The sequence below is a fragment of the Struthio camelus genome, chromosome 3 (assembly GCF_040807025.1).
Source record: "Struthio camelus isolate bStrCam1 chromosome 3, bStrCam1.hap1, whole genome shotgun sequence".
Taxonomy (NCBI): Eukaryota; Metazoa; Chordata; class Aves; order Struthioniformes; family Struthionidae; genus Struthio; species Struthio camelus.
In genome coordinates, this window is record NC_090944.1 from 9,353,316 (window position 1) to 9,370,629 (window position 17,314).

General features: G+C 45.9%; 2 protein-coding genes across 8 annotated transcripts in view; one reads left to right on the forward strand and one right to left on the reverse strand.

Annotated features, from left to right (window-relative positions):
- FBXO16 (F-box protein 16) overlaps positions 1-16,301 on the reverse strand; it is a 37,588-nt gene extending 21,287 nt beyond the window's left edge. For 2 of the 3 annotated variants that reach the window (XM_068936770.1, XM_068936769.1), the window contains exons 1-3: positions 16,231-16,301; positions 10,148-10,290; positions 5,593-5,628 (exon numbers count right to left, since the gene is read on the reverse strand). In XM_068936770.1, coding sequence (XP_068792871.1) covers positions 5,593-5,628; positions 10,148-10,243 — 132 coding nt within the window. In that variant the 5' untranslated portion in view covers positions 10,244-10,290; positions 16,231-16,301. Of the gene's footprint in view, positions 1-5,592; positions 5,629-10,147; positions 10,291-12,782; positions 13,555-16,230 lie in introns of those variants that run through there. The other variant, XM_009666940.2, reaches the window with a different exon arrangement.
- A 164-nt stretch (positions 16,302-16,465) lies between these two features.
- FZD3 (frizzled class receptor 3) overlaps positions 16,466-17,314 on the forward strand; it is a 66,222-nt gene continuing 65,373 nt past the window's right edge. For 2 of the 5 annotated variants that reach the window (XM_068936771.1, XM_068936773.1), the window contains exon 1: positions 16,466-16,596. The gene's annotated coding sequence lies outside the window, so the exon portion shown is untranslated. Of the gene's footprint in view, positions 16,597-17,157; positions 17,306-17,314 lie in introns of those variants that run through there. The other 3 variants (XM_068936772.1, XM_068936775.1, XM_068936774.1) reach the window with 3 other exon arrangements.

Consider the following 17,314-nt stretch of genomic DNA (forward strand, 5'->3'; position numbering starts at 1 on the left):
GTGGGGGGACAGAGGAGGCTCTGCCTACCCTCTTCTCAGCCTCAGCTTGATGTGAAAGGTTTTCTCTCTTACACAGATTCCCATTCACCATCACAACTACATCCTCTCCTGATTGAAACAATATGCACCCACCAATTTGCAAAGATAAATTTCTCTCCCATACAGGTTCTAGAGACAAGGGGTAACTGGCTTACTTTCTTCCACGCTAAGAGGTTAAGTGCACCGATCAAAGCAAATGTATCTTCTCTTTCAAAGAAGCAGAGTATTTGCTCCTGTTTAACTCTTCCCACTCTGCCATGGATTTTGCAACAAAGCATTTCTTCCCAATATCCTCAGCCTGTGCTTCCACTGCAAGGGAAACTCCATTTAAACCAGTGTCACACACCAGCAGCATGGGAACACACAGCTGCTTCTCCACTGCATTCAGCAGCAGCCAAGTAGTTAAGCAGGCATAATTTGTTTCTTTTCCAGTATTAACAAGCATGTCCCCATCCTACATTTGGCTGCCTTTTTCCACAGTTCCTCCCCTTGCATGCGATTACACCAACCTAACCAGTCAGACCGGATTCCCCTTTCCAACGTGCTGCACCTTCCCTATCCACAGCGAGCAACATTTTTCCTTTTCTGTATTTCCCCTAGCCCTGGAGAACAATGTCTCCCCAGGGACTGGATGACATAAGGCCGTGCTGGCTGTTGCACTGGGGAATGCAGCTCGCTCCGTCTGTATTTCTGCGATCAGTTTACAATTAATCCATGAGTGCACACACACAAATAATGTTGCTTGACACTAAGGGGGGAGCCCAGGACCTTAGCGCCCAAGTGGAGAAGCTCTGTTGCTTAACCTAAAGAGGCCCCTCTGCTGTAAGGGATAGGCTGTTTTACTGACTTGAAGTAGCTGCTGAAATAGGCCATAATCCTCCTCTCCAAACAGGCATGTTGACATGAGTTCACAGGGTTAAAATCACACACAGGCATCTCTGCACTCTGTAAATGTAGAAGTGAATTCTCTGGTCAATGAAGCTGTTTTATGACATATTAATGCATGTAGTGGCTTGCAAGGAGATAGAGGAGATAAATACAGGCAGAAGCAGTCCTTCTCTCCCTCCCCAGCCATTTTCTCTCAATCTTGACACAGCAGATTTGTCCCAGGCTCACGGCATGGATGAGAAGAGAAAGGATGAAGCAGACAGGCACCCAGTCTCCTTAAGATACAGTAGTCCACCAAACAAAACCCGAAACTGCCCTGGAGCCAAGCAGCTCTTTGTCAGGAACTTGCAAATTGCCCTTAGGATCTATTCTTTGTTGTTTTCATCAGTGTACTTAAACAAAGTCCGCAATTAACCCTGAAATTTTGGAAGAGACTTCTAGGAAGACTGCTGAGGAACGCCTTGGCCCGGTGACATGGAGCAGCACTTGGGAGCAGGAGCTGCCACTTCTGCACCTTGGCACCTAGCATAGGGTCAGCTCCTGGGTGAGGAGGTGTCTCTAGGTGGATGTCTGTGGGACTAGGGATGGGGTTCAGCTGCTCGGGGTATCCAGCACAACCTATGGCTGCTACTCCAAGGTAACAGTCATCTGCAAGCCCTACATCATATCTGCAGCTCCATACAAATGCCTCAGCTACCTCAGGACAAATGGCCGTAGGTGTCTACGCCTGTATTCTCTACTCCATGTTTGGCATGATCCCTGGCCCAGGCTAACGTCCAAGTAGTGTCTGAACAACGTACAATGTCTGGAAGAGTGCTAGTGGCCCGGGCCAAACTTGTGCCAGGGAGCAGCATGCTAACAATTTCACAGAGTGGATGAGCAAGTTCTAGTATCTGCGAATGCTCGCAAATGCTGCACAAATTACTAGCACAGATGTAGCCCACAGGGTGAGCTGAATCACTGTTTGGGCTCCCTTGACTTGTCTTGATCTCATTTGGTTATAAAGGGAGCTGAAACACTCAAATCACCTGGAGTAACTTAAGCTTAGGTGTCTTAATTTGCAGATTCAACCCCAGACTCATTGTCAATTTATTCATCTGGGTGTCAGCATGACAGCATGGAGCATTAGGGTGGAGCAAAATGTTTTCATGTTTTTCGAATTAATGGGAGGAGTTTTTAGCTTGCAGCATTGAGAACACAGCAGAAAGTAAAGCTGAGAGGAAGCATGTGAAGGCATCTGCCCAGGGAGCAATATAGAATAGCAAACAGACTAAAAAAGGAAAATTGAAAGAAAAACGTTAACACTTTCCCAATTTAACCACCAAAAGGGGTTTCATCTGAAAGATAGAAGCACAATTTACCTTTTGCATGCATCTGGGTACTATCTGGGTAAAAGAGCCAGCATGAGGGAAAATCATCACAAATGCCCACAATAGGATGAAAGCCTGCAAATATTCATGCATGGGACCAGCCACACAAGAAAGGCTGGCTGCTTGCGCTAAACACTGCCACTGCTTCCTCTTTGTGCAGTAATAATACCTTACTGGGTTCAACGCAAGTTCAAAATTTTAGAGCATCCCTTCACACCTCTTGAATACTGCAGGTGACAGCCAGCCAGTCCCACATCCTTGGGGCTGTCCAGCAGCGCAGAAACAGGGAAAAGAAATCCCTTCAGGCCAGCTAGTTCACTGTTTCTCAGCCTGTGTTTTATGGACCACAGTAGCCTGAGAGACATCAGTGATGTTTTGTGAAATAACTGGAAAAAAACAACTAAACGAAAACAGAGTCCTGAATGCATGCAAATAAAATTAGAGGTAATAAAATACGAAAAAGAACATCCAAAGTTTAATCTAAAATTTATTTGGCTGTAAAGGAAAACCATTGTGGCAATGCTGCTCAAGGCAATCTGTTCTGCTTTCCCAGAAGGGTAAACGGTCCTTCAGTTTCAAAAGGTTGAGAAACACTGAGCTAGTTCATCTCCTGCCGTAAGGCAGAATCTACTCTACCTCAGCCTTCCTGACAAGCATTTGTCTAACCTGTTCTCCAAAGACTCCAGTGACGGAGATTCCACCCCTAAGCCTTAGGCAAGCTATTCCAACAGTGAGCTATCTGTACCATTAGATTTTCCTGATGTCTACATTAGATCTCCATAACTGCAATTCAAGCCCGTGATTTCTTGTCTCAGCCAATGCGGAGATCAGATTATTCCTCTTCTCTTTTCAAACATCTTGTATGTGTTATTTGAAGGATGTTATTATGTCTCTTCTCCATCTTCCCTAGAGTAAACAGATCACTTTCAAATTTTCTAGACCTGAGACCATTGTCACCTACAACTTCTTCTCTGAAGTATCTCCAATTGGTCCTCAGCTTTCTTGAAATGCAGTGACCAGAACTGGGGATGGCTCTGCCTTTCAGACAGCCCTTTAAGATGTTTACCTTTGATACAATTATAAGACACTGTCAGCTCATACTCAGTTTGTAATGCACCATAATTCCCAGCAATTTTTTCTGGAGAACTGCTGAATACTTGGGCTTGCTCATTTTGTAGTATTTGTAACGGTCATTCTTACATACACTTTTCACTTGTCCTTTCCAAACTGCATCCTATTTTTGGCAGATTTTTGGCCTTTTGATTTCTAATCTCCAAAGTTCATGAAATCCCTCCAAGCATGGTATCATCTGCAAATGAATATATACTTTCCATTCCATCATCCAAATATTAGTTAAAACACTGAACAGTTCTGGATTTAGAAGAGACTTCACTCTTATAGCCTATAATCATTTATGTCTGTACTGAATATGGGTTCCCAGCCATACAAACCCACCTTTCAGCAGCTTCATCTAGTCCATACTTCCCGAGAGCCCTATGAGAGGACCATGTGAATCAATGGAAAAAGTTCTGCTAAGGGCTCTGTGATTTCCTGACATATCTTCTCCCAAATTCAAACTGCTCTAGCCTCACATACCACGTAGCATCGTGCCACAGGCTGTGAAGGCAGTAAGAGCAGCTTTTGTACTCTCCTCAACAAGTACAAGGAAAATTAACTCTAAAGGAGCATGATGAGAGCTGTAGCTCTAGTGTCTAGTGTCTAGTGTCACATGTAGGGTCAGGCTTTCAGAAAATGATGGAGCACTCTTAAATTGGGCGGGGGGGGGGAGGTCATTTCCAGATCTTAGCTTTTTCACTAGGGATTCCAATTAACACGTTTGCACTTTTGCCTCCATATATCTCATTGCCATTTTAAAACATCCAACAATTTCCAAGTTGGGTTTTAGATCTGCCAGTTACTGACTATTACGCTAAAAAATGCTTTTTGAACAATAATCATTCAATTATTTTGTTTTCTTGGTTTCCGTAAAGTTCCTTATTATCCAAATGCATGAAAGCGAACAAGTTAGGGAAAGCATATTTCCTATAAACATGAATAATCCTTATGAGCTTAAAATCAAAATACTTGTCCTTACAAACCATCTCACATGCAAAAGCTTTCCACACGAGTGAGCTATTAAGCATAAAGAATAAGTGTCACTGTTCAAATAGACTTACTGTGCAAATACTCTTTATCAAAGAGCGCAGATAAGGAGCATCATTTCTACATTTCTATTTAGCTTGTGTATGATATGCGGCCAGGTACCTGCTTCTTTGGTTCCATTTTTAAAGATGTGCATTTACCGCAATAAGCTCTCTGAGTATGTATTCTTGTTTGCATAGGAGACAGAGCAGATTACAGCTGCTTTCCTGCAATCACCTTTACATTTATTTTGCCTCATAAAAGAGGAAGGTGATATTTAAGGTGTGAGTTTAGGACTAGAGCAAATGGGGTACCAATGTGCACTCTGTCATCAGCTTCCTGAGTAGGTCACTTAAGGTTATATTCCGTTAAATCCGTGAGCTACAACCCCCTTCATAGGCTATGGAAAGAAACAGGCATCTCTAGAGACCCATTCTTTCATCCTACAATAAGTGAGATGAATTACCCTTTGGAAGTACTGCTTTCTCTCTGCTGACTGTACAAGGAGTCTGTAATGGCCAGCCCAGCCCAGCTTAGATATCCCAGATTCACATCAGGCCAGAGAAACCTTGTCTTGAATGCCTAACCTGCAGTCATTTTGGGTTGGGACAGACAAATCCCAAGTCGCAAATCTTAAGTCTCTCTGTGTGTCAATTTTTCATCTGCAAAACAGGGTAAAAGTAATTTTCCTGTCTTACGTGGGAGCTGCGAATACAATGACAGAAAGAGATTGTGAGGTGTGCACTTATTACAGTATTAGGAGCCATACGTGTGCCCTTGGTAGATTAATATGTCTATTGCCAGTTTTAAAAACTTGCTAGCAGGTAATGGCAGTACCTAAACATCCAGTATCCTCTTTGAAGACTTCACAGACTTTCCATAGGGCTTCTTATCTCATTTCAAATCATTCTGAAAATGGAATATGATTTCCCAAGTTCAGAACTTACAGAATGTGGATACAGAGGGAATTACCTCTTTACTTTCCTCCGAAGTAGAGCAGTTACAGTTTACTTTCACATTTATATCAGTTGAATGAGTCCCTTTTTTTCAAAACAAGGTATGTTTTACATTCCCATCACAGTCATCTCTTGATTAGCTCAGAAATCCATGTATTTAAATGTATTTAAATATATATTTGAAGAAAAAACGTTACCCATTTTCCAAGCAGGGCTCTTCTTTCTTCAAACACCTACAAAAACATACACACAAAAATCAAATTGAATACTTAAAGGATATTCAATACGAAGAAAAAAATCAGCTTTAGAAGCAATCTCTGTAACCTATAAAAGATAAACAGAGTCACAGAATCACAGAATAGTTGAGGTTGGAAGGCACCTGTGGATATCGTCCAGTCCAAACCTCATGCTCAAAGCAACGTCAAGTACAGCAAGTTGCTCAGGGCTGTGTCCAGCTGGATTTTCAATATCTCAAAGGATTCAAACTCCACGACATGAGGCTTGCTCCAGTGGTCTGAAGGAGGCCTCATCTATTTCTTCCTTATCGTCTTCAATTCTACAGTCTAGTTCCTGTGCAAAGATCCTTTCACTGAAGTAGATTCCCTAAAGTTCAAGGGCTGCATTTTCATGACTGTGAAGGAAAGCTCTGAGGACTGGCTCCAACGTGCTTCCTCTCTTGTCCACCTCCTTCCTCTGCAGCTGCTGCACAGATGATGTGCCAACACTTTGCTCTCCTGGCCATCCTGTGACATGTTGTGTCTCATGTGCTTTGATGATACCAGAGGCTGGGCTTTACAGCTTTAGCTTTTTATTTCAGAAATTTCAGTTCTTCTGAGTCGGGCACATCCAGTGACTGAAAGCTCCTAGAACGGATACAGTGTGGACAGCTATCATACAGCCCCATCAATGCCTGGAGTCTTAATGGAGCAAGATTGCTAGGAATGAGAGAGTAAGTTCAGTTTTTGTGGCTCGTGCTGTCCCTGGCCACTTTGCAGTGATAACCAACAAGAAAGATGATCAGTGTCAAAATGCAGCAGAGGATTTGTGATGTGGACCTTTATCCATGGGGACCTAGGCCTGAAGGCACTAGCATGTGACTTTCCACTAATACAAAACTGCCTTCTACACTCAGGATTGTGACCTGGGAAGTGAGGAAATGCTGTAGATGTTTTTTCCAGAAGAAAGATCAAAGAAGAAAAAGTCCAGCTTATAACTGCACATAAAAACAGCTATTAACCACAACTAGGAAAACACAGTTAATCATTATGAACTGCATACATGATATTGCTTTGACAGTTTGCAAAGAAGGTTCCTGCAGAGAAAGGCACTATCAGTGCTGATGTCTGGTACAGCAGTTGTCAGCGTTAGCTCTGTCTCTCTCAGCAGGAGTGTCCCTTGTGAGGAGTGGAAAATGACATTTCTTTTATTTGCATGTTGACTGTTATTATTTGCTTTATTTGCATGTGGGACACTTGGCAAACTAAAAAAGCCCTCTAACGAGCTTTGCATTGGTTGGAAAGGACTTGCCACAAGCAAGTGATGAATAGCCGAAGATCTAAGTTTTGGGTTAGATAATTCAAGTGCAACAGGGAGCTATTTATATAACTGAAAGCAATGTTAATGGTCTTTGATCAAAGAAAGACACATACTTGCTTTTGGCATTCTTGGAGATACATCTAAGCCAACTCTGTCAGAAGGTTCTGCTTACTCCAGGCACTTGGAAGCATTAACTAGCAACAGAATGACCCAAAATTGGTATAATCATCCACTACCTTCATCAAGCCCATGTTTACCGCCCTCTCCTCCAAGGCCTTGAAATTTATACTGTACACATTGGACCTAAGGTAGCTGGTCTTGGATGCAGCCTAAGGCCTATGTTGCTCCTGAGACCTGCCATCTCACATCTCACATCCATGTCTTTAGGCGGTTTTAAATAAGGTCAAGTTCAGGTCTGCTTGGCAAATCCCTCTAGCCCGTGGCACAGATGCTATTGGGGACCTTTCAAATTGCTGTCTAGGAGGAGGAGGTAAACTGTCCCTCCACATCCAATCCTTTGTTAAAGGCAGCACAGCCCCACATTCAGCAGAACTGACACCAAAGTCTGCTCAGTTCTGCTAAGGGTGAACGGACTGCTCTGTTTCCAAACTTTACTTCATCCTTAGCTGTAGCACAGCTTCGGCATATTGGTTTTCTGATCTTTGCTCCATGAATCCTACATAATTTGAGGTTTTGCAATTCTGGTTTCTTGACTTTGGTCTGTCCCTGATAGTGATCCTGGCCCTAAAACTAGCATGGCTGCCCATGTTCCAGCAATAACACCCTGGATGGTCATATTTCTGCTCGGACAGCTGCAGTATGGCAGATAAAATAGGTGGAGGCTGCAAGACTGGGGACATATGATGGTCAGGAGAGGACCATATGATGGTCCTACCCACAATGCAGGCAAGTGCACTCTTGAGCACGTTTGCAAATTCAGGGAAACCTGCAGGAACCACTAACGGAGTACCCCTTGGCTTACCTAGAATTAGGACAGGTGGCAAATTTACTCTACTAATTGCCTTTGGGTCTGCTCCAAATAATGGTTTAGATGGAGCTTAAATGCTTCTGCCTCGGATCAGCTCTGAATTCCTACTGCTCCTGACCCTCATTGTCTGTTCTACTAACAGGTACCTTGCTTAGGCATCTCTTTGCTCCCTACACTCTCATCTTCTCATTGTTTTTCACATGCAGGCTTATACCTACAAATTCTTTTCTCTCTTCACTCAAGAGTGCAGAAATGAACAGAGACATGATTGTAGGAAAATGGCACCTTCTCACTCACTAGCTCCCTATGTATATTCATTTGATTATCTCCCATTTTCAGCTGTCAACAATGCTTTTGTTGCAACTTTTTTTTTTCTGCTAATTCTGCAGAGCTAGCACTGACAGCAGTCTAGTGACAAATGGAAAGGAGTTTCAGGTGGATTCATGCCATAAAGCCTGGATCAGAAAAAAGTAAACACTTTTTATCGTGACTTTCATCACTGAACACAGGTCTGGCAGATTATGGTACATTCTTTTCTACCTGAACGTCTTTAAGGGTTGGAGTACACAACAATTCAGCACGAGCTCTTCAAAGTTTGCTGCGGCCCAATACACTTTAGGCTGTCCAAGGAGCAGAGAAATGAGTAGGGGGGAAAGGGTGGTTTTACCCATGAATCCACAGATTCATGATTCATCTCACCATGGCTGGTGAGATGACACTTTATTGCACAGAGTGATGTGCTTCTGGAAAAGTATGTTACAGAGAGTGTAGGAAAGAGACTTTAAAATGATTCAAAGGCTGGAGAATATGCGAGATTGGGAGGACTTCAAAGGGCTCAATCTATTTAGCTTATCAAAAAAGATCAGGCGTTGGCTTGATGCAGAGTAAAAGTACTCCCAGAAAGAAAAAAATACTGGTTACAAAAGAGTTTAATAAGCTAGCACAGGAAGATTTAAATGATGAAAGCTAATGCTAGAGGTATTCAGACAAGAGACAAGTCTCATCTTTTAATGGTATAGGGGATTAACCATCAGAAAAGAATTATCGGGGAAATGATGAAATTAACATTTCTTGATAACCCCAAAAGGCTGGACACCTTCCTGGAAGACATGTGCTAGCCAAATTCTAGTTACTGAGCTCCAGACAGGGATAACTTTGTGAAACCAGAGGGCCCGAGAAATCCAGGAAGTTAGACTACATGATGTAACAGCCCACTCTGAATTAAAGTCTATGAATCATCAACAGAAATTTAAACTGAATTCTGAGAGAAAAATATGGTCCCGGTGATGACACGCGAGCCAAAAACTGTCAGCTGTGTTAGCAGATCCCAGATATAGTTTGCAGAGTGGGAGGTTAGGAAACGCATCTTGTTATTTATAAATTAAGTGCATCACTTCAGTTTCCAAAATACCAAAGTAGCCTCATCACTGCCAGGCTTAGCAGAGAAGCCCCGGCCCAGGAATCAAACTCTCTTCTACGAGCTGAGATAGAGCACACCGGCCACCTGGAAATTTAAACTGACACGCAGTTTGCTCTGAGGTTAAACTGAAGTCTTTTGCTGCAAAAAAAAGATTGATTTTAGCAACTTCTACTAAAAAATGAACAGACTTTTTTTTCAATTTAAAAACAACTGATTTGAAAAAAACAAAAAGACAATACTTGAACTAAATACCTATGTGCTTTAAATAAAATACAATAGAACATTTTATTTTTATATAGCATATTGATATATGTATATTATAAAGATGTGTTTGTGGAGGGGTGGGTGTGTGGACACATTCGTATACGATATACACATACTTCTAATAGTAAATAAAATCTACAAGTTCTTACTCCATTACTCATGACCTACACAGGCAAAACCACAAGTTAAATTTTTTTCTGGGGCTTGAGAATTTGAGAAGCGAGCCTGAGAATTTGCCTTAGGATTTGGGAATACTCAAAAACCTGACTGGACAAGATCCTGAGCAACCTGCTCTAGCTGACTCTGCTTTGAGCAGGGGGTTTGGACCAGGTGATTTCCAGAGCAGAGAAGGAGCAGAGGTCCTTTCCAATCTCAACCATTCTGTGATTCTGTGAATTTGATCGATTCACAGGAGGAAAGGCTCCCTTTATAAATAAGAGCATCCTTTCTATCCAGAGGTCAAATCCATCAGGTAACTTAAGTAATGTCCTCTCTTGCTTAAGGTATTTAGGTTTCAGCCTAACTATGGTTGCATGGAACTTGCCTTGTCATTCATGAGTTGATGGTTCAGAGGGGTCCACGTGCTCATCTTGGTTTGTAGCTTTGGGCCATCCATGTTTCTAGGAGGTGCAAATGCCATAGATGTGTGAGATGGTGGATCCTCTGATGTCTTGTTAGCTGCAAAAGCTACAACAATTAGAATAAAGATCATGATTATTTTTGTGCTCCTCCATTACAGTATGTTAGTGAAAACCAAATCATTTGAAGGAAGAACTTAAGGATGTCACCACATAGCAATTATAGAAACAACATTCTTTGAAAGTCAGTTGGTAAGGCCTTCTTCTCATGTTATGCACCCACAGTAACCATGAGAGCGGAGGCCATATTTCCTGATGGAATCTCTGCGCACTAATATAACACAAATAATCAATAACCAAGTAGGTCTTTCCTATCACAAATGTTGTTGAATATGTGCCTCTGCTTTTTGCTGCATGAATGATCACAACCGGGCATTTGTAGCAAGTTAGAAAGCCCATGAAATTTCTCTTTCTAGTTGTTAGCACTGAAAATTGTAGATATCTTAGTCTATTGACCTGTGCTTCTTTTTTAAGTGAAACAAAATAGGTTTTTACTGATTTTGATGGGCATATAATGCTAGGTCTCACAGGGCCTATTTGTTTCTATCGCACTTAACTGAGAGAATGAAATTCAAAATGGTTCAGAATTGACTGAAATCTCTCAGGATCCTGTCTTCAGGCAGATTGATTAGGACTGACTGATTAGGACTGTTTGGACTGACTACACTGCTTTTTTTTCTTTTTAAACCAAAATTCCAAATGTGAAGTAAATAGGACATTCAGTGAAATTTTCCCTCCCCTTTTGTAACACCAAATAACTGGAATATTTTCAGACAAAGCTATTTCTTCATACATGTTTGCCTAAGCATACGAAAAGCCATCCTTTATCTCGCAGCTGGCTTCAGCAGGGTAATGTCAGTGCTCATCTCAGAGATCCAGTTTCCAGACTGGAGGCTTAAACTGCAGCAGCCTGAGAACCACGTCGTGTCTTTACGATATTAAAAAATATCTTAGGTCCCTTAATATAGTTAGTTATTGTTCTGTAAACGCTTCAGGTTGCTTTAAAGTTTCATGGGGACAGGGAGATTGATAGGACTTTCAGAATAAAGGAAACGGTAACTCCACCTAAGTAACTCCAATACAGTGTTGCCATCCTACCCTGAATCCAAGCACCTCAAAGCCCTCAGCAAATGCACTTTATAGCAAACACACTCAGGCTCCCAAGATACACCTTCATGAAAGCCCAAGCCCTCACTCCCTACCCAGACAAAATTCCTGTCTGTATCAATGGGAGTTTCATCTTCAAAAAATACTGCAGGATCTGTCTGGGCACATCACCTTTTTTGATTAGTTTTTCCTCCCTTTCTCTCCTACGTTATTATGGAATCAAAGAGGTAAAAAGAATAAGTGAAAGAGCTGTTATACCTTTCTCTCCGCATTTGGTAATGTAATATGGTTCCAGTGGTAGAAAATAAGTTCATTATAAGAGTCTGAGTTCTTTCTTTCTTTTTGCTGGAGATTCTTAAATAACTTACTGCATGCAGATAGCAATTCCAACTTCCCACGGAGACACCACTAAAAGCTAAAAGATCTGCAGAGGTTTCAAAGCCTCACATTCCAAAGTTAGCAAATGTTAGAGGCTTCTTGTGCAAGTTATTAGATGCATTTGGGTAAGTGCATGACTATGGGATCGCTTAGTGGGTTGGGTTTTTTTTTGTTTGCTTGTTTTTTTTCTTTTTCCCCCCCCCCCTGCAATGCCCCTGCCCTTTTCAACGCACGGAAAAGCAACATTGCAAGCTGGAGAAACAGCTCCACTGCAAAAAAACAGGTTCAGGCAACCGTGCCCTGTTTTTCAGGGACAACCTTCTACATTAGTCACAAAATCATCAGTTGTCACTGCAGCACACTCCCAAGCCTGGACTGCTATTCCAGTTTGCCTCCCCTACGCAGGCCCTGCTTGCCTAGTGCTGATACAGCTGCCCTCCCAAAGCACCTCTATGTGCCAGCTTGTTAACAGCTCATAGCCCAAAGGGGCAGTAGTGCCTCTGGACCCTCTTACGCTCCTTACGTGTCAAAAACACGGCTCGCAGCACACCTGGCAGAAGTCACGTTCCCAGCAGTACACACCGTAAAGCTGCATTTGCCTGAACTGCACTTGATATGAGAAGCACAATGTGTAAACAGGGCTGCAAAGGCAGGTAGCATCAGATAAGGAGGTGAGCACAGCCAAAGATTTTAACTGCCTACGCAGCACGCCAGCCTGCTATCCCTCAACGCGCTATCCCTGTCCTAGCAGAGGCACACAACTGTCCACCCTGTGCTTCATCCCTGCCAGCTACACTCAAAATCACCAGGAGGGGAGGGAGGCAGGGTGCAATCTGGCAGCAGCCCCAAGTCCAGCCTCGGCGGCCTATGTTTACAGGACAAATTCTTTGGTGAAGCCGGGACTGTGCAGTGTCACTTTAGAGCATGTTTTATTTGAGTTCCTCAAAGGCATGCTGTATATGCTGGGATGTAGTATGCTTATTTATTAGAAGATCCTGAATTTCATGGGATGCATCAGAGGAGCCAGCAGAGTTAAAGAATCTAGGAGTATCTTACCTATAATACACAGCCAGCTTAAAAATTGGATTGCAAGTTATTCACGGGCCTTCTAAGACGAGACTTGGTTTACTGACAACAGTTGTCTGTTCCCAAAGGCGAAACCTGCCCTTCTTGTCTTTACACCAATCCCCTCCATCTCTGGCAGGATTAAAAGTGAATGCTGCTTCTCCAAAAGTTGAGGGTAATGCTGATCAGAGCGTTAATTTGTGCATACTGATGGGGCTGCAGCAGCTTTATGCACTAAAAAATGGCAGTGTACTGTACAGACCAGTGGTTGTCAAGCTCTTTCGCTAGGGCCCCACTTCTCTTCTGCAATAGTCGTTATCTTTGGACTGCTTGCCCAAAATAACATTCCAGAGATTGCTCCAGCTGGTTCTTCACGTATCCTAGGATAAAATTCATCAAGCTCAGCTGATCTGAACACAGCCAACCAGCAAGAGACGTGAGATGAGGTTAACAAGCTTTACATATATACAAGGAAAATGGTTCACTATGCAGGGAAGGAAAGCTATTGACACTATAAAAGCATCCAATATCCATCTCTTATGAGAAACAAATAGTCTGGAAGTGGGTGGTAGGTATAACAAATGCCAGTGAAAAAGAGGTTTGGGGAAAAGACTGGGGAAAGAATAAGTTTTGTGAGTATATACAGTGTTTTCAAGCTGGTTGTCTGGGTAGCTTCACATAAGGATGCGTAGACATCTGTAGCTGTTTCAGAGCAGTTATCTTACGCATGTGGAGAGCAGGCGAGTCCAGAAGAGGACAAATGCTAAAAAGAGAAAGGGGAATGAATGGATATATTGAGTAGGGATCCAAGCTGTTCGTGCAGGGTCAGGCTCTAACCAATAATTTCATTAACAACTCAGATGACGTGGAAGGTACTAGAGAGGAATAAGGGAAAGCCCAAATACAGCACGAGGAACGATGCTTCAGTGTGCCAATCTAGACTGGTATACATGCTTTTTTGAGATGTATCAAGAAGGCACACATTAATTTCATAAGGCGACAAACATGAATGGCATAGTCTAACAGCAAGACAGTTCCAAGACTGATGGAAATCCCACTGAAGCCAATGGAAATACTTTCACTGATTTCAGTACAAGTTGGGTCAAGCCCGTAGTTTAAAAAAACTCCTGCATCTAAGATTAACAAAAGGTAATGATCATACCATATTAAGGGCATTTCAATAATTTCCTTTAGCTGAGTTAATCTGTGCTTAACCCTCTGGAATGCCATTCCAGAGGTTTGTGTAAACCATACTCAAAACAAGTCCTTCAGAAGCAGACCCACTTTTTAAATGTTTTTGACCACATCTCTATAGCAGCAAGCCTTTGTGGTTCAACAGAGCCTGGTGCACTCAGAGGTTTAAGAAAGCATTTTGCAGAGAAACAGTCTAATCACATTAATGCATGTGATGACAATGGAACACTCGAGGCGTTCAGCTGCAAATAAACAGAATTTAATGGAAAGAATCTAAAGCTCACACCACAAAGTAAGTTTTACTGTAAATTTTTATATCAACAGTGGTTAAGGTCATAGAAGAAATGCTGTAAACAACAGTAGTAGTAGAAAGGTGGCCTGGAATACAGGCCAAAGTATAGGGCATTCAACACAAAAATTCAAGAGGATAGCTCTGGAGGGAAAAGATAATGTGAAACAGGTACTTTTATGTACGGAGATGCCTAGAAAGATGGCAAGAAGAGAAGGGCAGCAAGCTAAGTGCACATGTGCAATGTTTTACAACAACAAGGAGGCCCCCTTTCCTTTCCCCTTGCCCAACCCATGAGCTGCAAAGCACTGATACCACCCAGGCCTTCCACGTTTGCTACCTACATCCTTGCACAGTGATGCCCTGTCCTCAGTTAACACTTCTGCTCCAGCTGCCTGATATTGCCAGCACTCCTCCCTATCACATCAGTCTTCTCACGGATATCCCCGGTCCCGTGGAAGGCACTCTGAGCCTGGCACAGATGCCTGCCCAGCCAGCTTCGAGGATTTCTGTGGCACCAATGCTACAGCATCAATAAACCCCAGAGCACGGCATCAGCACAGCGCTGATAAACCCAAATGCCTGCAGCACCCATACCAAGAGGGTTGCCACTGCTCCCACAGCCTGGGATTCCCTGGACATTGTGGCACTGATATTTCGGCCTCTCTCCAGCATCACCCCCTTGTGCACCTTCATCCCAGGAGATCAGTCCCTTATACCTCCCAGGGTGTATTACCCACGCTGTCGTGCACACTGCGGCACCCAACACCAGCCCGAGCACCCCGACGATCGCCCAAGGCCAGGCAGTGATCACTAGCTCTGCGTTCCTCTCTGCTCCACGATGCCCCCGAGGCACCAGCACTTCCACGCACCACCCTAGAGTCCCAGGGACCTAGACCTGCCCAGGCACCTCCCCAGTCAAAATCCCTTGTGCTCCCCCATAGCACTGCCCCCACCAATGCTCATGCTGTGCTTCTTTAAATCCTGGACCCATTCCCTTTACCCCCCCAGCAGCACTCAGCTGCCCAGCCCTGGTAGGTCTCCAGAGCATCAGCAGAGCCAGTGATCTCCCCTCTCCAATAATACCTGAGTACCCCTCGCTGCATCCATGCTACCAATGCTCCCCAGGGTCCAGAAGCACCAATGTCCCCTCTGTGCTTGGCATCAATCTGCATGTGTCCTGCAGGGCTAGTGTCCTTCCAGGAAGTGTCACCGCACTGAACAGTCCCAATGATATTACACTCAGCCTCACACCGCTATCGACCCCTGGCCCCCTCTCTCTCCTATATAACACAATAGCAACATCTCTTTTCCCCTAGCGAACAAAGCATTTCCCTTTCCACCCCAGACCTCACTGGATTTCTCCTCCATTGTGTGGTGGGATGATCCATGATGCTTTCACCTCAAAGTCCACCAGAACTTCCCTGGCCCTGCAGCACACAGAGCTATATTGCCCAACGCCCCCATGGCCTGCGATGCCCTGACAGCCTCCCCCAGCCCCATTTCAACACTGTTTAGTGAGCCAAGGCTGCTTAGTGCTCGTGGCAATAGACGTCGGTGGGTTTTGCCACACATTTACCGAGTTGATACTCTTCGCACGACGTCTTTCTGCCCGGTCCCTCTGACCATCAATGTTTCTAAGCACTTCTTCCGCTCCCGCGCCAAAATCTCTGCCAGGGCCCCAAGACAAGGCCTAGACCTTGCGTCCCCCCGCCGGACGGGCGGCCCCAGGCCCTCTGCACCTCAGCGTCCCCCACCCGCAGCGCCCACACCGCGGGCACCAGGGCCCCCCTTCCTCACAGCACCGGCCGGTGCCCGGGGCGCGCTGGGGCCCTTCCACCCTTCCCATCAGAGCCGTTTCCCCAGAGGCCTATGCCCACCCAGTGTCCCCTCCGCCCTCGGGGCACCGGCCCCAGCGCCCCGCGGCCCCAAAACGGCCCGGGCCGCCCCCCTCACCTGGCCTCCTCCCCTCCCGCCGGCGGCGCGGCCTCCTTCCCCCCGCAAGGCCCGCTTCGCGTCGCTATGGCAACCGCTTCCCGCGGACCCCCCCCCCCTCCCCCGAGGAAGGCGGCAGCCAATCAAAGCCTGGCGGCAGGGGCGGGAGGCAGGGGAGGAGGTTCGGCTCGACCTAGCAACCTGCCCGGCTGGCTCTGATTGGCTCGCTCGGCTCGGCAGGGCGCGGCATCGGGGCGGGGCGGGGCGGGGCGCTGCGGCGGGGCCGGGCGCGAGGAGGCGCGGCCGTTACCTCCTCCGCGCCGCCGCCGTTGCCGCCGCCACCTGAGGGGAGAAGCGTTGGCCGGAGCGGCGGGACCCGGTGCTGAGGTAACGGCGCGGAGATGGGCTCCGGGCGGCGCCGCGGTAGGCGGGAGGTGCGGATAGGCAGGGGTTTTCCCTCAGGGATGCCGTTTCCCCGCCTCCACGGCCCCCCCACCCCCCGCTCCCTTGCCCAGGGCAGAGACACCCGGCCCTGGGCGACGGTGCCGAGGGGGGAGGCCATGAAGCGTCCCCTGGGCGGGGGATGCTGGCGCTGTGCTCCGCTGTGCGACGCGGGGGTGCTGGACCCTCAGCAGCGCGGGGGCCGGGGGTGTTAGTTCCGTGTGTCCCGTGTCGTCCCCCCCCCCCCCCCGCCGCCCTTTCCTTTCTCGCAGCGGCGCGATCAGAGGGGAAGGGGGTGGCAGCCCCCCTAGGGCTGCGCCCTCCCCACCTTGCTCCTCACAGTGCGGCGGGGACCCAAAAGAAAGGGTCTAGCAGTGCCCTAGCAGTGCCTCGGGCACCCAAAGGGACGGGGATGCCCGTTCTCTCCCCCCCCCCCCCTTTCCTTCTGCAGTGCACCCGGGAGGTTGCTAGTCCCACGCACTTCCCTCCTCTCTTTTTGCAAGGCAGAAGCACTGACCCAGGAGGAGATGGATGCTCGTCCCATGCGTACCTCCGCCACCCTTTTACCGTCACGGTGCAGCAGGGACCCAGGGGGATGCTAGCTCTGTGCACATGCACTCTGCCCTTCCCTGTGCAATGCCGTGAGGAGCCAGGGGTAAGGGGT